The sequence below is a fragment of the Camelina sativa genome, chromosome 11 (genome assembly GCF_030686135.1).
Source record: "Camelina sativa cultivar CO46 ecotype springtype chromosome 11, ASM3068613v1".
Taxonomy (NCBI): Eukaryota; Viridiplantae; Streptophyta; class Magnoliopsida; order Brassicales; family Brassicaceae; genus Camelina; species Camelina sativa.
Genome location: NC_141890.1, coordinates 12,675,551 through 12,694,660, shown reverse-complemented (window position 1 = coordinate 12,694,660; position 19,110 = coordinate 12,675,551). Strand labels below are relative to the sequence as shown.

The window sequence follows — 19,110 nt, the reverse complement described above, 5'->3', positions numbered from 1 at the left end:
ACTCAATTATGAAGCACTAGTGCTAGTCCCTCAACTTACATAGTACTTTTACCATCATGAATTTATTTATTGAACTTAAGCTACAAATCTCATATCCAATTATTTTACTTAATGAAAATATTCAATTATAAAGTTGGATGGGAATACATTATTGGATCACAAATTCAAACATCCATCTCTCTTTTCATTTCTCTGATGACCTTTAAAAGAAGTGAATAAGATGATCCCTACAGCTTGGCCGGGAGGTAATGAGGAGTGTCCCAATCAGTCTTGATGTGGTTTCGACTGATCTCTCTCAGAGAACAGCAGCCACTAAGTGCCATTGTCAGCTCAAACTCGTCTCTTAGCATTTGCAGCATCTTTCTCACTCCCGCTTCTCCATCCGCTGCAAGCGAGAACAAGCTCGGCCTCCCAACCTAATCGAACAAAAGTACAATACAAAAACAGCGGTTATGTTTGGGTTTGTTTTGAATATTTTATAATTTTGAGGCACAATGTGAAAAAGAGGTAAAAAAGGGTTACTCCAATAAAAATTAATAATGAAGGGATCAAGTTGAAAAGGATAAGAGCAAAACAGGGGATACTACAAGAGCTAAGTAAGAGTATGTGATGAAGAATGAACTTACAAAGACACCTGAAGCGCCAAGAGCCAAGGCCTTAAAGACATCGGTTCCACGGCGAACCCCACCGTCAAGAAAAACTGGTATCCGACCCTCCACGGCTTTCACTACCTGCGATTTTTGCTCGATTGATCAACAAAGAAAGCTGAAACCTTTATTTGAAAACAGTTTATACTATAAATCCACTTAAAAGTTAGAAGGACAACCTCTTCCAGGGCCATGATAGTTGCAGGGACATAATCGAGCTGACGAGCTCCGTGATTAGAGACTATTATCCCTGCAGCTCCATATTCAACAGCAACTCTTGCTGCCAAAATTTCAAATGATCAGAGTTAGTTTTCTAATCATTATGAAACTTATAAGTAAACGTTTAATGCATATTTTTATCATTCTTAGTACTGTTTTCTTACCATCCTCAGCTGTAATAACACCCTTGACAAGAATTGGCAAGCTTGTGATAGATTGTAGCCACTTTATATCCTGTAAGAAAAGAACAGACAGCGAGATTATTATGTACATGAATCTTGGTGGGCAATAAAGAAAGAGTTGATCTTGTTCCATATTCTGACCTTCCAACTTAGTGACTGATCAACTTGACCAGCAACATATGAAGCTAGCCCTGAGTCATCAGTCTGCAATTTTCAACAGAGCAAAAAACAAGTATTAGTATTGAGCTATTAGATCGAATTCAAGTTTGTTATATGTCTTATCTTATAACCTTGACTATTTTCCCAAGATCCAACCCTTCGAAGTTCTTCAACGTAAGACCTCGAGGAAGCGCAAATCTGCAAGATAATATCCATCAAGAACACCAAAAGATCGAACAAACCAAATTGGTTTGATGTGATGGTGTGAAGTTTCATTCACCTGTTTTTGATGTCGGATTCTCTTCTTCCAAGCCTTGGAGTATCAACGGTAAGAGCGATCGCTTTAAATCCAGCTTCTTCAGCTCTTTTTACAAGCTGTCTTACCACATTTCTATCCTTATACACCTGAATCAAGAGAACAAACAGTCCATTCAAAGCCAAATATTCAAAAGAACAACTAGAACTATCTGGAAACTTACATAAAGTTGGAAAAAACGAATCCCGGGTCCTGTGGAAGCAACTTCCTCAACACTACAAGTAGCCCATGACGATAATGTCTGAAAACATCAAAGAATACAGAACATGACATAAAGTAGATATCCAAACAAGTGAAAGGGACAGAGACAAAGAATCAAAACCATAATTGTTCCAGCAGCAGAAGTAGCTCTCGCGGTTGCAAGCTCACCTACAACGATAATAAAACCACTTCCCATAGTGAGCCCAAGATCTTTAACAATCTAAGCTACGAACATCAGATAAAGTTACTCTAAACCAAAGTCTTGTTCTTGACAAGAGAAGAGACCTCAAGATTGTCTTTTGGTTATACACATTTACACAACTCTGGAAAGAAAAACTTGCTATTACTTACCATCAGGATGGGCCATTTTCTGCATAGCAGTAGGAGCAATCATGATCGGCATAGAAATGTTAAACCCTAAAACCGTAGTGCTCACGTCAATCTTGCTAACATCGATAAGAATCCGTGGCCTAAATCTGTTTTCCAACTCATAAAACAAACACAAACGATTGAATTCCCCCAAAATAAACTAAAAAGAGATATATTTTTTTGTTGTGTTGAATTGTTGTTTGTCTTACAAGATCCTAGAGAAAGCGTTTCGGTTCTCCTGAAGCGTCCATTGATCCTCAGCACCTGATGCATAGTAATCATAAACCATCTTTGGTAATTTCTCCTTTGCTATCTTCTCATATTCCATCACGTTTGTTATCTCCATTATTTTTTTTTGTTTCCTGTCACGAGAAGTTATATGATTATCAAAATCAACTTCTAAAAAATTCCAGAATTCAAGAATCAGAAACCAAAAGATGAGACTGACACTAAAAAAGATCAATCAACACTTCAATAGTAATCAACGAATAATAAAAATCTAACCCAGATTCTAAAATTCACAGGATCTTGACTCGTTGGATTATCGATTAAAATCCAACAATCAAATGAACGATCATGAACGAGAAAAAGTAACAGAGAGCGTACCTTAGAGGTCTAGAGAGCGACTTTGGTCTTCTCGTGAAGGTGGCGAAGAAAAAAATGTTTTTGTTAATTGAATATTCCTAATATGGATACACTCTTAAGTCACAAAGAGACATACGTCTCTGTGTGTATTTGTCAGTTGTGATGGGTCCGCGTTTCCAAGAAACACACTAGGCTTTTTTATAATTTTACCAACATTAGTTAATAAGACCCATTATCAATATTCAATAACATCTATAACCAAATTACTCATTTGTGTTTTTGGCCCCAGTTTTGTGAATTGAGTGTTGTTGAAGCAATGTTGATCTCTAAATGTTATGTACAAGTATTAAACAAAGAACATCTCTATGGATTCATTCATGTAGCTTTCTTCAAAGCTCACTCCCACGACCCACCTTTTCTGACCAAAAGAAAACATATGAGATGGTTAAGTTAAATTAATGAATCATCCTCTGTGAGTCAATCGTCACACGGAGTCACAGAGCAACAAGAGTCTCTGCACAAGATGCATGCATATAGCTAGTAGTAATCAATCATGAACCAATCTATCTAAGTATTTTAAGTCACTGTGTGTAAACATATGTATGTGTGTGCTTGTCACGTGACGATGGTTAATACATCCTCAAATGAATCCGGTTAACAAATTGTTCAACTAGAACCAAACCGAAATTTACTCTCTCTGTCTCTGCCTTATCATCATCTCTGAGTGGAAGCTTGAGTGAGAGAGCCATTGTAGGAGCGCTCCGAGAAAAGGAAGAAGAAGCCATGTCTATTGCTCTTGCTTCTTCCAAAGCTTTTTCGTCAATCTTCTATACTGTAGCTCCAATTAACCGGTCGAATTTTGTGTTAGCTTGCTCCGGTTCGAATCATATAGACGTCGTTGATCGGAGAAGAAGAAGAATCGTCATCTTCGGTTCGAGTTTGGCTCTCGCGTCGACTCTGCTTGGTTCCAATTTACAGATACTACCGGTGGAATCTGCGATCGCAATGGAGAAATTGAAGGAGAAAGAAGATGAGCTTGAGGAAGAAGAAGATAGAAATGTCAATCTCTTCCAGGTTTTGCCTTAATTGTTCCTTCAAAAGCTTTGTTTTTTTTTTTTGTCACTCTGGTTTGAAAAGATTCACAATTTTGCTTTCTTTTTTTTTGCAGAAAACTTCGTCGTCTGTTGTTTACATAGAAGACATTGAGCTGCCCAAAACGTCTTCTGGTGATTTTACTAATGATGAGGAAAATGCAAAGATTGAAGGCACAGGTTCAGGCTTCGTTTGGGATAAGCTTGGTCACATTGTAGGAAAAACTACCTCCATCTGTTATGTTTCTGTGTTCTGAAATCCTTGAAGAACTAAAAGCTTGTTTCTTGTACAATGTAGGTAACAAACTATCATGTCATTGCCAAGTTAGCTACAGATCAGATTGGTTTACAACGTTGTAAGGTCTCCATCTTCTTTATTTCAATAGTAGCTTAAAAATCACAAAGCCATGTCAAGTAAGTTACGAAGCAATCACAGTTTGGTTGTTTGTGTAGGTGTCTCTAGTTGAGGCTACAGGAACAAGATTCACCAAGGACGGGAAAATTGTGGGTCTTGATCCAGATAATGATCTAGCTGTGTTGAAGGTATATTCTAAGCCAATGATGTGGAACATATATTCAGACCATTTGAGTCATACTTGTATAGTCCTTTTTTTTTAAACTATTGTTCTATATATATCCAGATTGAAACCGAGGGTCGCGAACTAAATCCAGTTGTTCTTGGTACCTCGAATGACCTACGCGTAGGTCAAAGTTGCTACGCGATTGGGAACCCATATGGATATGAAAACACCTTGACAATAGGGGTAAGAGTAATAAGAAAGATCCTGAGTTTGTATTCATATAGACACTCTGAAGTCTAAAGATTTCACATGAAAGTGGATTTGTTATCATGGGGCTCTTTGTAGGTAGTGAGTGGGTTGGGAAGAGAGATACCTTCACCTAATGGGAAGAGTATTCGAGAAGCTATCCAAACAGATGCTGATATTAACTCAGGTAATTCACAAACATGTCTATCAATTTTCTCATCCCATTTTAGTTATTTGAAACTCACAGATTTTGGTTATATAGGTAATTCTGGAGGGCCATTGCTTGATTCTTATGGCCATACTATAGGCGTGAACACTGCAACGTTCACCCGAAAAGGTGAAATATGATCTTTTACCAAATCTAAGAACATAACCATAACTCTGTTCTTTGATTCGATGCTTTTGTCGACATGCATAACATAGAAGTGATTAATTTTTTTTGTTGCAGGAAGTGGTATGTCTTCCGGTGTGAACTTTGCTATTCCCATTGACACAGTTGTCCGAACAGTACCCTACCTCATTGTGTATGGAACAGCTTACAGAGACAGATTCTGAAGAATAACAAAACATCTTCTTGTTGTTGATAATACAATATAAGAAGTTTCAGACTTTCTGTCTTCTAAATGTAAATACAAAAAATTTCCAAAAGAGTTTCCAATGCATGTATGTATACATATAACTTCACAATAACATGTGAATCATTGATCATACACGGACATGGAATATAGTTTTTGACTTTGGGCATAATGAAGAGACTACATCCAAGATGAGAAGAAGACTATTATTGGTTACAACATTGATGAGAAATTTGGAAAGATTCTCTCATAAAGTCTCAACAGAAGCTCTACTATTTCAGCTGAATCAATGAAAGCTGTTCCTCGATAGAACAATCGACATGGCAAGACGTCCTGCAAGAGGAAGGGATTAAGATCATACCGAGACAACGCTGTTCAGTAGGTGAAGGAGACGATCTTCTTATGCTTCGGTACTCAACAGTGTCTTGGAGAATAATGTTTCCTTGCTTGTCAATACAATGGAAATTGCCAAGGAAGAATCTCCCGTCTTTGGTTCCTACTAGCATCTGACGGAACAAGAGCTTCTTCACTCGTGCAATCGGAGATAGATCCGACCCTTCAGAGGTCGACGCAACAACGTTGGTGCTTCTCTCTGCTTCTTGTTCCATTCCCAACAACTGGCTTCTTACTCTTGTTATATGCTTAATAAACCAAAAACAAGCTTAAACATCAATAACACAAAATGGGAACAATCAACTTTATGAAGAAACAGAGTAACATTAGAATCTTATAGATGTAGTTAACCAAAGTTCTAAACTTTTTAACACCCATTGTTTGAAACTCTTAGATTTATCTGGTTCTTGGCTGTTGGCTCAATCATTCAAACAAGGCTACTTCAGAATCTCAAAAGTCTATATAGATAACACATATGAACCAAAAGCCAATCAATTTTCCCAGGAGAAATCCTAATTTCACAACTTTCGAGTCTAGCGATGCAAGCAGAAGTGCGGAAAAAAAAAAATAATAATAATAAGAGTTTCACATTGATGAAGTAAATTCAAAACTGAGGGTACCGAAAAATCCTCAATGCCCTTACACACGAATAATAAGAGGGAATTGGGGATAAAGATCAAACCTTTAGGGCTTTCTTACTTTGGTTCTTGATTACAGAGTTTTTTCTTATTGTTAAGTTAAAGACCGAGAGAGAGGAGAAGAAAGCTCAAAAACAAAAAAAAGGCTTTGTCTACAAAATTACAGTTTGGTCATTGTACTTTTAAAATATTTTGTTTTATAATTTTTAACTTTTTATGTCAATTTACGCCCTGTGGTCAATAATCGAAAACAACTCAATCTTTTGCACGAAATTGGGTTCTTATTAGTCAATTAAAAGATAACGTGACCAATTCGAAAATAAATAAAAACACAGGTTTGGTCTTAACCGAAGATATCTTATTATTCTTCCGTTATCATCTTCCGAAGGGCTTTCTCCGACCGATCTCAAAAGTTGTTTCTGTTCACCTCGAAGAATCTCTGTATGAAAATCTCTCCCATTGCCTTTACTAACCCTTTTTTTAGATACTTTCGAATGTCTTGTGACCTTCAAAGTTGAACACTTTTGCCACTTTGATTTCGTCTAGTTTCACCCGATTTCAACAATTCTCGGACTTGAATTAGTCTTAAATCTCAATTGTTCTTAGAAAAAGTTTGTTCCTTTGCGTGCTTTTCAATCAGCATTTGATCTTAATCTGTTTCCAGGTTCTAAATCTTTTGACACTAACAATGGTTGAGCGCAAGAAACGGAAACAAAATCAAAGAAACAACAATGAGGGCAAGAGGAATCAAAAGAGACGAGTTTCACATAATAATAATAATAATGAAAATATCAATAGAGATGAGCTTGTGATTGACAGAATCTCATGTCATATTGATGTCGTTGGAGGTGTTATAGGTAAGAGTGGTAAAGTCATAAATGGTATTAGGCATGAGACGAAAGCCAAGATCAAAGTTTTTGATCAGTTACCTGGTTGCAACGAAAGAGTAATCACAATCTATTGAGAAAAGATGAAGAAATCGACATTATAACCGAGCCTCTTTGTAGTGCACAAGATGCTCTTATTAGAGTCCATGATGCAATTGTAGCTAGTGCTGGGGAGAACACTAAGAATAATAAGATGGATAGAGATGATAAGATGGAATGCCGTATTTTAGTACCCTCTAGTCAATGTTCTAGTGTGTGTGATTGGTAAGGCTAGTTCGAACATTAAGAGGATTAGAAGTAGAACTCAAGCTAGTGTTAAGGTTGTCTCGAAAGATGTTTCGGATCCTTCACATGCTTGTGCTATGGAATATGACAATATTGTTGTGGTTAGTATCTCAATTTTTTACCTGTTTGTAGCTATTTTTTATTGATGTTTTCAGTCTTTTCTCTATCATTTAGATATCTGGTGAGTCTATCGCTGTTTCTGCAATCATGTACAATATCAGTGCTCGTGAACAGATTCCTCTAGATTCAACCAGCCAAGATGTTGTTACAGCTAGTAGTTTAGTTTCATCAGATCTTTTTCATTCTGTTTACTCAAATCAGAATCATATTCTTCAGCACAAGGCGGGTGTTACGTTCCGTCATATTTCAGTGCACTACATGTATCTGACTTTCAAGGTTATGCAGTGACCGCTACATCTCTCCCTGTTGTGACTCATGGTTTTGGCGGGTCTTCCAGAACAGAAGAGCTGGTTTTAAAAGTGTTGTGTCCTTTGTCCAATGTTACTCGTGTAATCGGGAAAGGAGGATCAACCATCGAAAGAATAAGAGAAGCAAGCGGTTCTCGTAATTTGAGGTTAATGACTGAATAACAAAGTGTGGTGATGATGAGTGTGTTATCATTGTCACTGCTACTGAGGTTTGGTTCTGCTTTTTTATCTTTATTTTTAGAAGTCATGGAGGTATTGTTTTGTTGTTTGAGTACTTTGCCTTTTTGTGTGTTTTTTCTTCAGTCTCATGATGATACGAAGTCTATGGCTGTTGAAGCTGTTCTTCTTCTGCAAGGGAGTATCAATGATGATGATGCAGAAAAAGTTAAGATGCAACTACTTGTTCCTTCTAAGGTTATGATAAGCTTAGAAGGGTGTATGTGAGGCGTGCGAGGACACGTGTTGGGGACCACACGCATGAAGAGATTCAAAATTTAAATTGAAGAAAGAAGAAAGATATTTTAGCTTTTATAAATATTTGTAACAAACTCTGCAATAGTATAAATAAGGGACTCTCATTGTTTAGAGAGGTATGTTGAATGTTTGTGAAAGTCTCGTATGTGAGATTGTGGAATTGAGCTAGTGCTGTGCTAGTGTTCGTTCCTCTCTTGTATTCCTCTTTCGTTATCAATAAAGTATCGGAGTTTCTTCTTTATCAGGTTATTGGATGCGTTATAGGAAAAAGTGGCTCGGTCATAAACGAAATAAGGAAAAGGACCAATGCCAATATCCATATCTCGAAAGGGAATAGAGATGACCGCGTTGAGGTTATAAAATCCTTAATAAAATTTCTAAAATCTTGTTTTCTTCTGTTGCTTTGTATTCAAGTTGTTTATTATATCCATTAGGTATTGGGTGAAGTCAGCAGTGTGAGAGATGCTCTCATTCAGATTGTTCTAAGACTTCGAGAAGATGTTTTAGGAGATAGAGAGTTAGAGATGACTGTGTTTCTGCTAGGAAACTTCCTGCAAGGTCTGATAATTATAGTTTCTTCTCGGGTAGTAGTAGTAGTGCGGGTTATACACTTCCGTCGTTCATGTCTGAGGCTTCTACAAGTGGATTCCATTGTCATGGTTATGGAAGCTTACCGGTAAAGTCACTTTCTGCTGAATCTCTTGTGATCAATTCCATACTCGTGACTTAGATTTTAATAAACAGGCATAAGATAACGATTTTGGATATCACTTGGTCCATAGTCATACTCATTTGGACGGTAAGTTAGCAAACTAAAAACTAAGAAGTTGGCTTCTCTCTTTATCATTTTAGACTCTTTTTTCTCTGTAAATGATCTTTCTTTGTTTATAGATTGCCATCTTCATCTTCTGTTCTTGAGATTCTAATCCCGGCTAATGCAATGAGTAAAGTTATGGGCAAAGGAGGATGCAATTTGGAAAACATAAGAAGGGTCTGTTTATGAAATCTTTTTTGATAATCATTATTTTGGTTTTCTCTTCTTCTTTGATTTGGCAATAAACCTCGCTATATCTCTCTCCTTCAGATATCAGGAGCGTTGATAGAAATTTCTGATTCTAAAACTTCACATGGTGATCACATTGCTCTCCTATCCGGTACACTTGAACAGATGCATAGTGCAGAGAACTTGTTCCAAGCTTTTATTATGTCCACTTGAAAAAAAAAATATAGTTTTAGGATATACCATTGGACCGAGATGAAAATATTTTGCTTTTTGCTTAATTATCAATATATTAACGTAATCAAATATGTATATGTTTGTGTTGAGCACATGTACATATATAGTATATAATATATGATTGATTCTTTTGTTGGCTTCCCCAATTTATAATATTATGTACGATCATAACAAGAAAGCTTAATAATTCTGAGAAATAATAGTAGTTAGATGATCTGGAAATCGTGTAACGAATATATATTTAGCTGGATTTATTAATATGTAGTTTTCTTGAATTATGATGATGATGCAAGAGTGTTGTTATTTAGGATTAGGACGGAAGAATCTTAGATGTTTCATGATCTTTTTGTTTCTCTATTTTTTAAGAGTTATGTTGCTGTTTTTGCATTTAATAGTCACATGTTTCTCTGTTGTACTCCATTATGTTGCATCATTTTCTATATTTTATCATTTACTTTTCTACCTATAAATTTTATCCCACACCAAAATTTTACTTCTTTTTTAAAAAAAAGACTTTGAGCTTTCATTTTTACTTCTTTTTTTTTTTTGACAATCACTTTCATTTTTACTTCTTTTATACCCGTTTTAAGAAATTTACAGTAGATTGAATTTGTCAAGAAGAATAAAATCCAAATGAGAAAAAGGTGAGTACGTACAATGTAAGATAAAGAATGTGAAAGTCGATGGATGATCTTGTACGGACGGATGATGCGGCGTTTTTACGACGAAGATGAAAGGTGGAACCCGGCGGGGCGTGCGAATTAAGAATAGACACATGACAAGACGTGCATGTGAGACCAACCAATATCTGCGGCTAGCATTTTTTTACTTCCTTGCTAAGTCTCTTCCTTCCCCCGTATTGATTGATTTTGATTCAGATCTAAATCAATGCTCTGTACTGTGCTATTTCTGATTTAACACATGACTTGTCCGATGCACTTTCATTCATATCTTGTTCTCCCCAATAGGCAGCAATATTATCATCTCAAGTTATATTATTAAATCACATTGACGTTGATTATAGTAAAATACTTAACAAGCTGTGCAGAGAACATTGTAATATTGTATCATCCTAAAAGTATTTTACCAACTCATGTAATGTAATAGTAACTTGCATACGATTAGACCACTATAGGCAAATCCAATTCATTCTCAACAAATGACCTAATACAGATTTATATCATGTGGTACAGCTAAGTCGAAAATCAGTTATTGAGTGAGCGTATATTATAATAATACAGTCCATATTCCATATCATGCGAATGAATCATCTTCGTATAAAATTACTATATAACTGTATCTTCTCATCTAATCCATATTTGATTATTGAATACCCACGAAGCCTTAATTACAATAATTTGCTGTACAGAATAAATAATTACACAGTTATATAAAAAATACGATCGTCTAGCTTACTAGGGTCTATTCTAATATCGTCGTTGTTGTAATTTCGCTTTTAAAAATTTTTGGCTATTGGAAATGAGTGGTGGATATCGTTAACGTGTGTTTGGATTTTACTGTTTTAAATAAATTCACTTGTGAATTCTTTCTAATCATTTAATAATTCTCCTGATTAAACTAATCAAAATCTCTTCACGCGTCTCACGCGCTTAATATATTTTATTCATATATTTCCTTCTTCAAACTACAGACAAAACCAAAAAAAAACACAAAGTGGGTTCTGTCTATTTTTACACCTTCCCATTTTACATCCCATTTTTTTTCCCTCTGTAGCTAGATTCCTTCCACAAACCTCTCTCTCTCTCTCTCTCTAATGCTCTTTTATCTTCTTCTTCTCCACAAAGATCTGATTCTCTTCTTCTCTCCCTCTCTCTCTGAAATGGCGATAACTCTCCGTTCATCAGATCCACTTTCACGTATCCATCCCGAACCAAAACAACAAATCGACCACTTCGATCACCTCCCGGACTCAATCCTCCTCCTCATCCTCAACAACATCGGCGACGTCAAATCCCTAGGTCGTTGCTGCGTCGTCTCCAAAAGATTCCATTCTCTGATCCCTCAAGTCGAAAATGTCGTCGTTCGCGTCGACTGCGTTATCTCCGACGACGACTCTTCATCTCTCGTCTCTGACAAGCCTCGATCCGTTGCTTCCGTCGCCGCTACTCCTTTCTTCGCCATCTTTCGTCTCGTGATCAAGCCGTTACAAGCTTTGGGACAGTTCCTTAAACGCTCAGGTTCTTCTTCCTCTTCACCTTCTTCAGCGTCTTCTTCAGCTTCGTCGTTGTTGATTAGTGGTGGTATTGGTGGAGATGATGGTGAGATTGAACAAGGAGGCGTGACGCATCATTCTCCAACTCAGGTTTTGAAAAACTTCGATGAGCTTCGCTTCCTTCGAATCGAGCTTCCTAGTGGTGAATTAGGGATAGATGATGGTGTTCTGTTGAAATGGAGAGCTGAGTTTGGTTCCACGCTTGAGAATTGTGTGATCCTCGGTGCTTCCTCTGTCATCCCCGCGACGAACTCTGTTGATCTTGGTACCAGTAACAACAACAACAACAACAACAACAACAACAACAACGCCGTGGTGGTGGAAGATAACGGAAGTATACCTGAATCGTTTTATACAAACGGAGGGCTTAAGCTTCGTGTTGTATGGACTATAAGCTCTTTGATTGCTGCATCTGCGAGACATTACTTGTTGCAGCCTATAATAACAGAGCATAAGACGCTTGATAGCTTGGTGCTCACGGATGTTGATGGCCAAGGAGTGTTGTGTATGAATCGAGATCAGTTGGAAGAGTTGAGGGTGAAACCGTTGTCAGCTTCTTCGGCTTCTAAGAGGACTCTCGTACCTGCTTTGAATATGAGACTTTGGTATGCTCCTACTTTGGAATTGCCTGATGGGTCGGTGTTGAAAGGAGCTACCCTTGTGGCGATTAGACCCAGTGAGTCCAAGAAAGATGCCTGTGATGTTTCTTGGGTTTCTTCTGCGTTTGATGAGCCTTATGGGGTTGCTGCTAAGATGCTTGTTAAGAGACGGACTTATTGTCTTGAGATGAATTCGTTTTAAAAGCTGAGAGATTTCACAAAGCCGGATCTGAGGTATGAATTGTGCATGGAAATGCTCTGTTTATGTATCAATTGTGAGATCAAGGGCCTAGTAGTAGTATTAGTCCTGAATTGGTTTATGTGCCTGTTTTAAATGATAAGTTTCATTGTCACAACCTAATTCTTGGTTCTTCCTTGTTTAATAGGTGAATGAATCACAAAGGGCTAGCCAGGTTTTGAAAGAGAGACAACTACAATGCATAAAGATCAGTTTTGTATTAAGTGTGACTAATGATGCTAGATTCATCAATGCTATATGGTCTTGGTCTCTTGGAAGCTTCGGATTCCGATCTGCTTGGATGGACACCGGAAACCGCACTCGCTGGCTGCTTTTGTTTCAGCTCGCAAAGCAATCTCGTGCAAGAAGAGCTAGTTTTTTTAGCTTATAAAATCTTCAATGTGCCTTTTTTTTCTTTTTCTTTCATTATGTGAATATTATTTGTAGGTAAGAGATACAGTTGCTTTGCTTTCTCCTTCCTTGTCTTTGTATACTTCTTCTTCTCCCAAGTTGTTAAATAAATAATATTGAGCAATGTAATGTAAGTACTTTATTACTTTTTACCATATAAGGTAATTTCGTTGGCCAACTGAAAAAAAATTGGTGTTCTTACTTGGTCGTAGTTCCTCTAATTTTAAATATACTAGAAAACTACCGTTCAGCCTAACAAATAAACCACCACATTCGTACGGTACTGGAAGCAGTTACCAGCTATAAAGATACGCTTAAAAGCTCCTTTATTTTTAGTAGTAGTATTTTTCTTTTCTCGGAACTACATATGAATAAAATAGAGATGGTAATTTCACTAATTCTTATGTTATCCTAATTAATATGAATCTTTGTTTTCCCAAATTATGGTTTAATTTCATAAAAAGATGAATATGTGATGTAAAATTAGATAGAGATATATACAAAAAATATATAGCTAAAAATACTAATAATTTTAGAAAGTATTACATAAATATCAAAATATTTAAATTTAAGTATCCTTGGCAAAAGCTGAAATACGTCATCTAATTTACCTCATTTAAATCAATAAGGTATCTTTTTTTTTTTACTGGAAATGTTGTCAAAAATATTTTTAACTTTTTATTTATTGATAGATTCAACCTTTCGACTCAACAGTCGTTACAAAAACGGAGAATAAACTGAAGCACTGCCATTTATTTATTTTTATTTTTTTTTGTTGACCATTGGACCACAACTGACCGGCCCATTCGCCAAATGTCTACATTCGTAGGAAGCAGAACTCGATCTCTGGTGTGATGGTGCCTTCTACAAATGGACTTACCTCCTGCCACTGCACTAAGACCATCTTCAATGGATTTCCCTATTTTTCCTCTATAATAGAAGAACTCTATAATAAATGTGAGTTTTACTTCAATCCACCTCTATTCTCACCTCTAAAATAGAGATTACTATTTTTATAGAGGAACCTTTATAAAAAAAAATAAAGTCCCTCTATAAATAGAGGAAAAAATAGCAATCTCTATTATAAAAGTGAGAATAGAGGTGTGTTAGAGTAAAACTCACCTCTATTATAGAGTTTCTCTATTATAAAGGCAAAAATAGAGGACCATTGGAGATGCTCTAAGGTCACTTCACTCACTGCCATTTATTTTTTATTTAAACGTTTAATACATCTTCTTTTTTTATTAGAATAAACTTACCTCATTTATTTAGATTTTATTTGTAACATGCATTAAAACTATGGACAACCATAAATGCAAGTGCAAGTATTATTACTTGTGCAAGTACCCACTGTTCCCCTCTTTTCAACTTAAACTTAGGATGCGCTCCGCACCTGGCCAAACAACGGTCATTGTTACATTGCCCGGGTTTTTGGTCAGGTAAAGGCTCAAAACACAACCATTTTGTTAGGTTTTTTTCTCTTTTTTGCGATATATCATCCACCAATCCTATTATTGTTGTACATAAAACATGAATTATAAGTTATTTAATTTTTAAAAAGAATTATTTTTGTCTTGGAAAAATAGATACTTTGAACAGATTAAAAGTAAGAATAAGAGATTTATTTTTTTTTGTTAAATTGATAAGAGATTTAATAAGAAATTGTTTTGAGGATGAACAAACAATAAAAAAAAAAGAATAATAGTAAAAAATAGGTCAAATCAGATTATAACACAATACTTCTTCTTAATATATGACCATCTATATTTATAAATAAAAAATCAACAAAATAGGCGAAAGTATCACAAAAATTCTTTTTGGGTATCAGTTTCTAGGTATATTATGGAATATTTGTAACAGAGCTAAACTCATTATAATAAATTCAGTAGTGAAAAGTAATTACGACACAAATGCTAAAATTAGAAAGTTTTAAATGCCACATATATAAATATTTTATGAATATGACTAAATGTTAAATCAAAATACTAACCTAGGACAGGAATGATGAGAAGAATTAGAATGGTAAATAAGAATGATTTATGCATCTTCGGTAATATAAATGAATTATTTTGTTTTCTTTCTAAAATTGATTGTTTGTTTGAAAATGAACACACACACATATATATATATGTACAGTATATGAGAAATTGATGAATGTATCACACATTAGAGCATTTCTATTTTAAGCTACCTATCTCCTTAAATTTTGATTCAGATTGCTTAATTAACTGAGATTAAAAAGGCATGAAACTCGCTCTTTCTAAAAAAACTGTTTTCAAATCACCATTTGAATATGAGAATATGTATATCAGAAATATCTGAAAATTCCAATTTAAATTTTCACAAAATTAAGAAAAAAAAAGATATATAAACATACTATTATTTTACAGATATACTAGATAGCACGGGTTGAAATTAATTTTATTTGTATTGTAATTTTTATATAAAATATAATTTTTGTGATTCTTTTTAAAAGTTTTTTTAGATAAAACATTATGCAATAAAATCATATACTAAATATGATGGCTTGAAAAAAAACATCTATTTTGTAAGTTTTATATTGTTAATGATTATAGATAAGTACACGTGCTATAATACTGGTTAAATTTTATTTTATACAAAAAATTTGTATATTTTATATTTTAAAAAAATTAATATGTTGTATTAGTTTATGTATGTAAAGTTATTTCAACAATATATATTCTACATCATGACTTGAATGTCATTATAAGACATAATTTAGTAAATTTGGTTTTTAAAAAGCGAGTTATCATATTATGGGTAATTTAATATATTGCTATACTTTTTGTTTTAATATACTTGGTTTCTTGAAATTCTTTCATATTATAGTGAAATATTATTAACATTGCTATAACAAATCAATCTAGAGTGTTTATAGTTTCTAACTTTATATCAAGTTTCAATATTTTAAAAATATTTCAAAATAAATTATTTAAAGTTTATTATATTATATAAAATTATAAAACTCAACAATAAAATATGAAATTGAATTTAAATATTCAAATTTTGACCTGTTACTTAGTAAAATTTTCAATTCAATAAATATTATTTTTAAAGAATAACATTACTAAAGTTTGAATATTTTATAGACTGAACAAATTGTATTTTTTATTAAAAAATTCAACTTATAGTATATCCAGAAATAAAACTATTTTTAATTAGTATAAATAATATGATAATTTATTTATTTCACAAAATAAAGTCATATATAAAAATGAAAGGTGATGTATAATGATAATTATCAAATTAATATGTTAAGTTAGATATCAAAAGATTTTAATATGGATGAATAATTTAATAAAAGAAATTAATTTGGTAAGTTAGATAATATCAAATGATTTTTTAGAATATTCTCTTTAAGATTTTCGGAAATAAATTAAAGTTGCACTCACTATTTAACTTGTAACCAATTAATTTATCAACTAATCTATAACCTGTTTGTAACAACTTATTAAAATTATATAGTCTAAAAAAACAATGTTGTGTACTTCCGTTTTATTATAAAGGGGATAGTATATTACAATTATAAGAGTGTCCTCGTGTTTGTATATGTAACATCCGCGAACCGAAATAGTGCATCGACTGATGCAAGGCCGGTTAAGTGCGGACGAGTTTAAGTTAAACATTGCGTTTTGGGCTTAGGGAAAAACTCTTAACTGGAGTTTTGTCTCATTCGGTGAGTTTGGCCGTTTTTGAGAGAAATTAAAAGAGAGAAAAGGTTCCTAAGGGTTCTTGAGCGTTCTTGAGGATTTTGGGTGACTTGAGGAGGTTCCTGTAGAGATCTGTAGCTGGGATCATTCTAGGAGCTTCCTGGAAGTGTTTGTTTGCTTGTGTAAGGTTCAGAATCTTCTTGGCAAAGGTAAGTGCAGGACTATGGCTTATCTAAGTTAGAGCTTCTCTGATATGCTTGTTTATGTGTTGTTAAGCTTGTTAGATGGTTATCTGGGACGTTAGGAAGCTTTCTTGTGGCTTGGGTTCGAGTTTTGTGGTTGCAGGAACAAAGATCAGGCGAGAAGCTTCGGGGAAACACGATGCTCGGCATGTTGAATCGGTCGATGCAAGTGCGAGGACGACGCGTAAAACCTAGAGTTTTTGTGTTATGTCGAGCATGTGTCGGTTGATGCAGTGAGAGTGTCGGTCGATGCATCCCCATGTGGTGTCGGTCGATGCATGTTGGTGTCGGTCGATGCAGAGTCCTGGTTTGTTATTTTGTTGTTTGTTGATTGTTGGTTGATGGTTAGAGATGTCTCTACTGCTTGTGTGTATAGCCCAGTAGATGGGAGGATTGCCTTACTGAGTGTTTATTAAATATTCATGCATTGCAATATGTATTTGTGGTGCAGGTAAAGGCAAAGTGTGATCGTGGAGTCAAGGTAACGAAGAGGAGGATGTTCTAGGAACTCGATTGGATGTTGTCTGGCATTGTTATGTTGCTAGAGTTGGGTCATTAGAAACATTGCTAGGTTGCTGGTTTCATGTTTCCTGATAATTGGTTATTATATTGTTGTTATATTTGGTTATTGGTTATTTTATTATTGGATATTTATTGGATATAGGTATTGTTTATTTCCGCTGTTGGTTGTGGTTGTGGTTAGGTGGCTAGTGGGTATGGGACCACTAGTTGTAGTTATTTTTTATTATTATTTATTTAAAAAATACGGGTCGGATCGTTTCAGTTTGGTATCAGAGCCCTTACGGTTATAGGTTTGTGTTCACTAGGCTTTGTGCTGTAGATGTCTGGGATTGCATATCTTGATTGATTATGTGAGATAGTCAATTGTGTGTGGCATGGAGGCCTAGAATATCCTCTTCGAGCCTACAGTGTGATTCCACGGTGAGTTTTGGTTTTTGTGCTTTTGTATTATGTTAAGATTGCTTGTTAGTCTCTGTTCTTGGAAGTGCAGTGGCTAAAGGTGTTTGAGTTGTTGGTCGTAGACGGGGACGTGGTCGTGGTCATGGTCGGGTGGGTCCCGAGGCCAGCGAGTGTGTGGTCCGGAGTTCCACGAGTAGGTACGTCAGATGGTCGCAAGCGTATCAGGAGGGACCAGAAAGGGTTAGCCGGTGAGCGTGCCGGGGGTGCTGGGAACCCATGTGTGGGGTTGCAGCAGGTGGAGCCCAGGTTCGAGATGATCGCTTGATGGATCTGTTGGCGTACTGTCGGAGCGGTTACCGAGAGGAGTACCAGTGCAGGCTCTAGTTGTGCCGCATGTGGCGGGGTGCAGCCGAGGGCTACGGATGTTGAGGACTTTCCATCTTATGTGAGGAGGATGGAGCAGTGGTAGATGACCGGTGCGAGATTCTTCTTGAGAGGTATCGAGCCAAGAGAGGTGGATAGATGGACATATGTAGTTGGAGCAGGTATTTCTCTGTTTGGTGGGTAATCCAGTTGGATATTAGAAGTTGTGTGGGTAGGTGTATCATTGTAATGTTATACTCGTACCATGGGAAGTACCTTTTGTCGAAAGATGTTTATAGTCTTTAAGGATTGTTTCTCCTGAAGGGATGGTGGATTTCCCAGAATACCGATAGCTCGAGGGGCTGTGGGTTCCGAGAGTAGCAAAGGGGATGATTAGTTCTCCTGATACCGAGATCTTAAGGATTATGGTCCAAGAGTGAGACGGTATAACTCGAAGACGGTGGTCTGAGAGTGAGATCGGTATGGCTCGAAGGTTGCGACCTAAGGGTGGAAGAGTTGGGAGCAAGCTATGCCTAGGACGTGAGTATAAACATAACGACTGATGGTAGACCTCGAGAGAGTGATGGTGGTTTAATCTCGGGTTTTGGATGTGTTGACCAATGGGTCAGGGTTTTATGACTGGAGCGGTCACGAATGAATGGCTGTTGGGCCAGGATTGTGCGGGCGGTGGTGCTGGAGTCCCGAGAAGGGGAATTGCAGCAGGTATGAGCGGAGAAAGGCATGTTTGCCAGATACATAAGTTCACGAGAAGCCTTCATGGTAGGATAAACTAATCGTTGCGACGATGTTGGATGAAGTCCATTGGAGATGGACAAGGTTGCTAGATTCAAGGTTTTGGTAAGCTTGTTGGAGGGAATAAGTCAAGTGGTTTGAGTTAGCAGCCTGCAAAGCATTTGATGCGGTGAATCAGAATATGCGAATGTATGGTACTTGATGATTTGCTGTGGAAAATTGCCAA

General features: G+C 36.0%; 4 protein-coding genes and 1 pseudogene across 6 annotated transcripts; 3 read left to right on the top strand and 2 right to left on the bottom strand.

Annotated features, from left to right (window-relative positions):
* Positions 1–46: 46 nt before the first annotated feature.
* On the bottom strand, positions 47–2,895 carry LOC104723232 (glycolate oxidase 3). Of its 2 annotated transcripts, none has more exons than XM_010441564.3 (12): positions 2,700–2,895; positions 2,303–2,455; positions 2,076–2,200; positions 1,846–1,892; positions 1,687–1,764; positions 1,488–1,612; positions 1,339–1,405; positions 1,190–1,252; positions 1,031–1,100; positions 827–927; positions 627–731; positions 47–416 (listed from the first exon to the last, which is right to left on the bottom strand). In XM_010441564.3, the coding sequence occupies exons 2-12, from the start codon at positions 2,437–2,439 to the stop codon at positions 228–230; spliced, it is 1,107 nt and encodes a 368-aa protein (XP_010439866.1). In that variant the 5' UTR covers positions 2,440–2,455; positions 2,700–2,895; the 3' UTR covers positions 47–227. The 2 variants fall into 2 exon arrangements, with proteins under 2 accessions (XP_010439866.1, XP_010439867.1); XM_010441565.3 differs by having other exon boundaries at positions 2,598–2,709.
* A 389-nt stretch (positions 2,896–3,284) lies between these two features.
* On the top strand, positions 3,285–5,283 carry LOC104723231 (protease Do-like 5, chloroplastic). The gene is made up of 8 exons (XM_010441563.3): positions 3,285–3,752; positions 3,847–3,984; positions 4,068–4,130; positions 4,223–4,312; positions 4,411–4,533; positions 4,636–4,723; positions 4,799–4,873; positions 4,985–5,283. Exons 1-8 carry the CDS (start codon positions 3,462–3,464, stop codon positions 5,089–5,091), a joined length of 975 nt encoding a protein of 324 aa, XP_010439865.1. The 5' UTR covers positions 3,285–3,461; the 3' UTR covers positions 5,092–5,283.
* Positions 5,089–5,719, bottom strand: LOC104723230 (uncharacterized). The gene has a single exon (XM_010441562.3). It carries the CDS (start codon positions 5,717–5,719, stop codon positions 5,384–5,386), a length of 336 nt encoding a protein of 111 aa, XP_010439864.1. The 3' UTR covers positions 5,089–5,383.
* Positions 5,720–6,451: 732 nt separating this feature from the next.
* Positions 6,452–10,391, top strand: LOC104723229 (KH domain-containing protein At4g18375-like; annotated as a pseudogene). Its single transcript, XR_015570679.1, has 9 exons — positions 6,452–6,583; positions 6,807–7,415; positions 7,489–7,951; positions 8,046–8,156; positions 8,462–8,569; positions 8,651–8,937; positions 8,999–9,015; positions 9,108–9,207; positions 9,301–10,391. The product of XR_015570679.1 is annotated as a KH domain-containing protein At4g18375-like (transcript).
* Positions 10,392–11,100: 709 nt separating this feature from the next.
* On the top strand, positions 11,101–13,058 carry LOC104723228 (F-box protein At4g18380). Its single transcript, XM_010441561.3, has 2 exons — positions 11,101–12,519; positions 12,672–13,058. The coding sequence occupies exon 1, from the start codon at positions 11,228–11,230 to the stop codon at positions 12,485–12,487; it is 1,260 nt and encodes a 419-aa protein (XP_010439863.1). The 5' UTR covers positions 11,101–11,227; the 3' UTR covers positions 12,488–12,519; positions 12,672–13,058.
* The last annotated feature ends 6,052 nt before the right edge of the window (positions 13,059–19,110 follow it).

Bases quoted from the DNA above. Each gene is read 5' to 3' on its own strand.
- LOC104723228 (XM_010441561.3), top strand. From the start codon at position 11,228: ATGCTCTTTTATCTTCTTCTTCTCCACAAAGATCTGATTCTCTTCTTC.
- LOC104723231 (XM_010441563.3), top strand. From the start codon at position 3,462: ATGTCTATTGCTCTTGCTTCTTCCAAAGCTTTTTCGTCAATCTTCTAT. The intron at 4,131-4,222 runs GTCTCCATCTTC...TTGTTTGTGTAG, and splicing joins TTGGTTTACAACGTTGTAAG to GTGTCTCTAGTTGAGGCTAC. The intron at 4,724-4,798 runs GTAATTCACAAA...TTGGTTATATAG, and splicing joins AGATGCTGATATTAACTCAG to GTAATTCTGGAGGGCCATTG.
- LOC104723230 (XM_010441562.3), bottom strand. From the start codon at position 5,719: ATGGAACAAGAAGCAGAGAGAAGCACCAACGTTGTTGCGTCGACCTCT.
- LOC104723232 (XM_010441564.3), bottom strand. From the start codon at position 2,439: ATGGAGATAACAAACGTGATGGAATATGAGAAGATAGCAAAGGAGAAA. The intron at 1,613-1,686 runs GTAAGTTTCCAG...CTCTTGATTCAG, and splicing joins TTCGTTTTTTCCAACTTTAT to GTGTATAAGGATAGAAATGT. The intron at 417-626 runs GTAAGTTCATTC...TTGTTCGATTAG, and splicing joins TTGGCGCTTCAGGTGTCTTT to GTTGGGAGGCCGAGCTTGTT.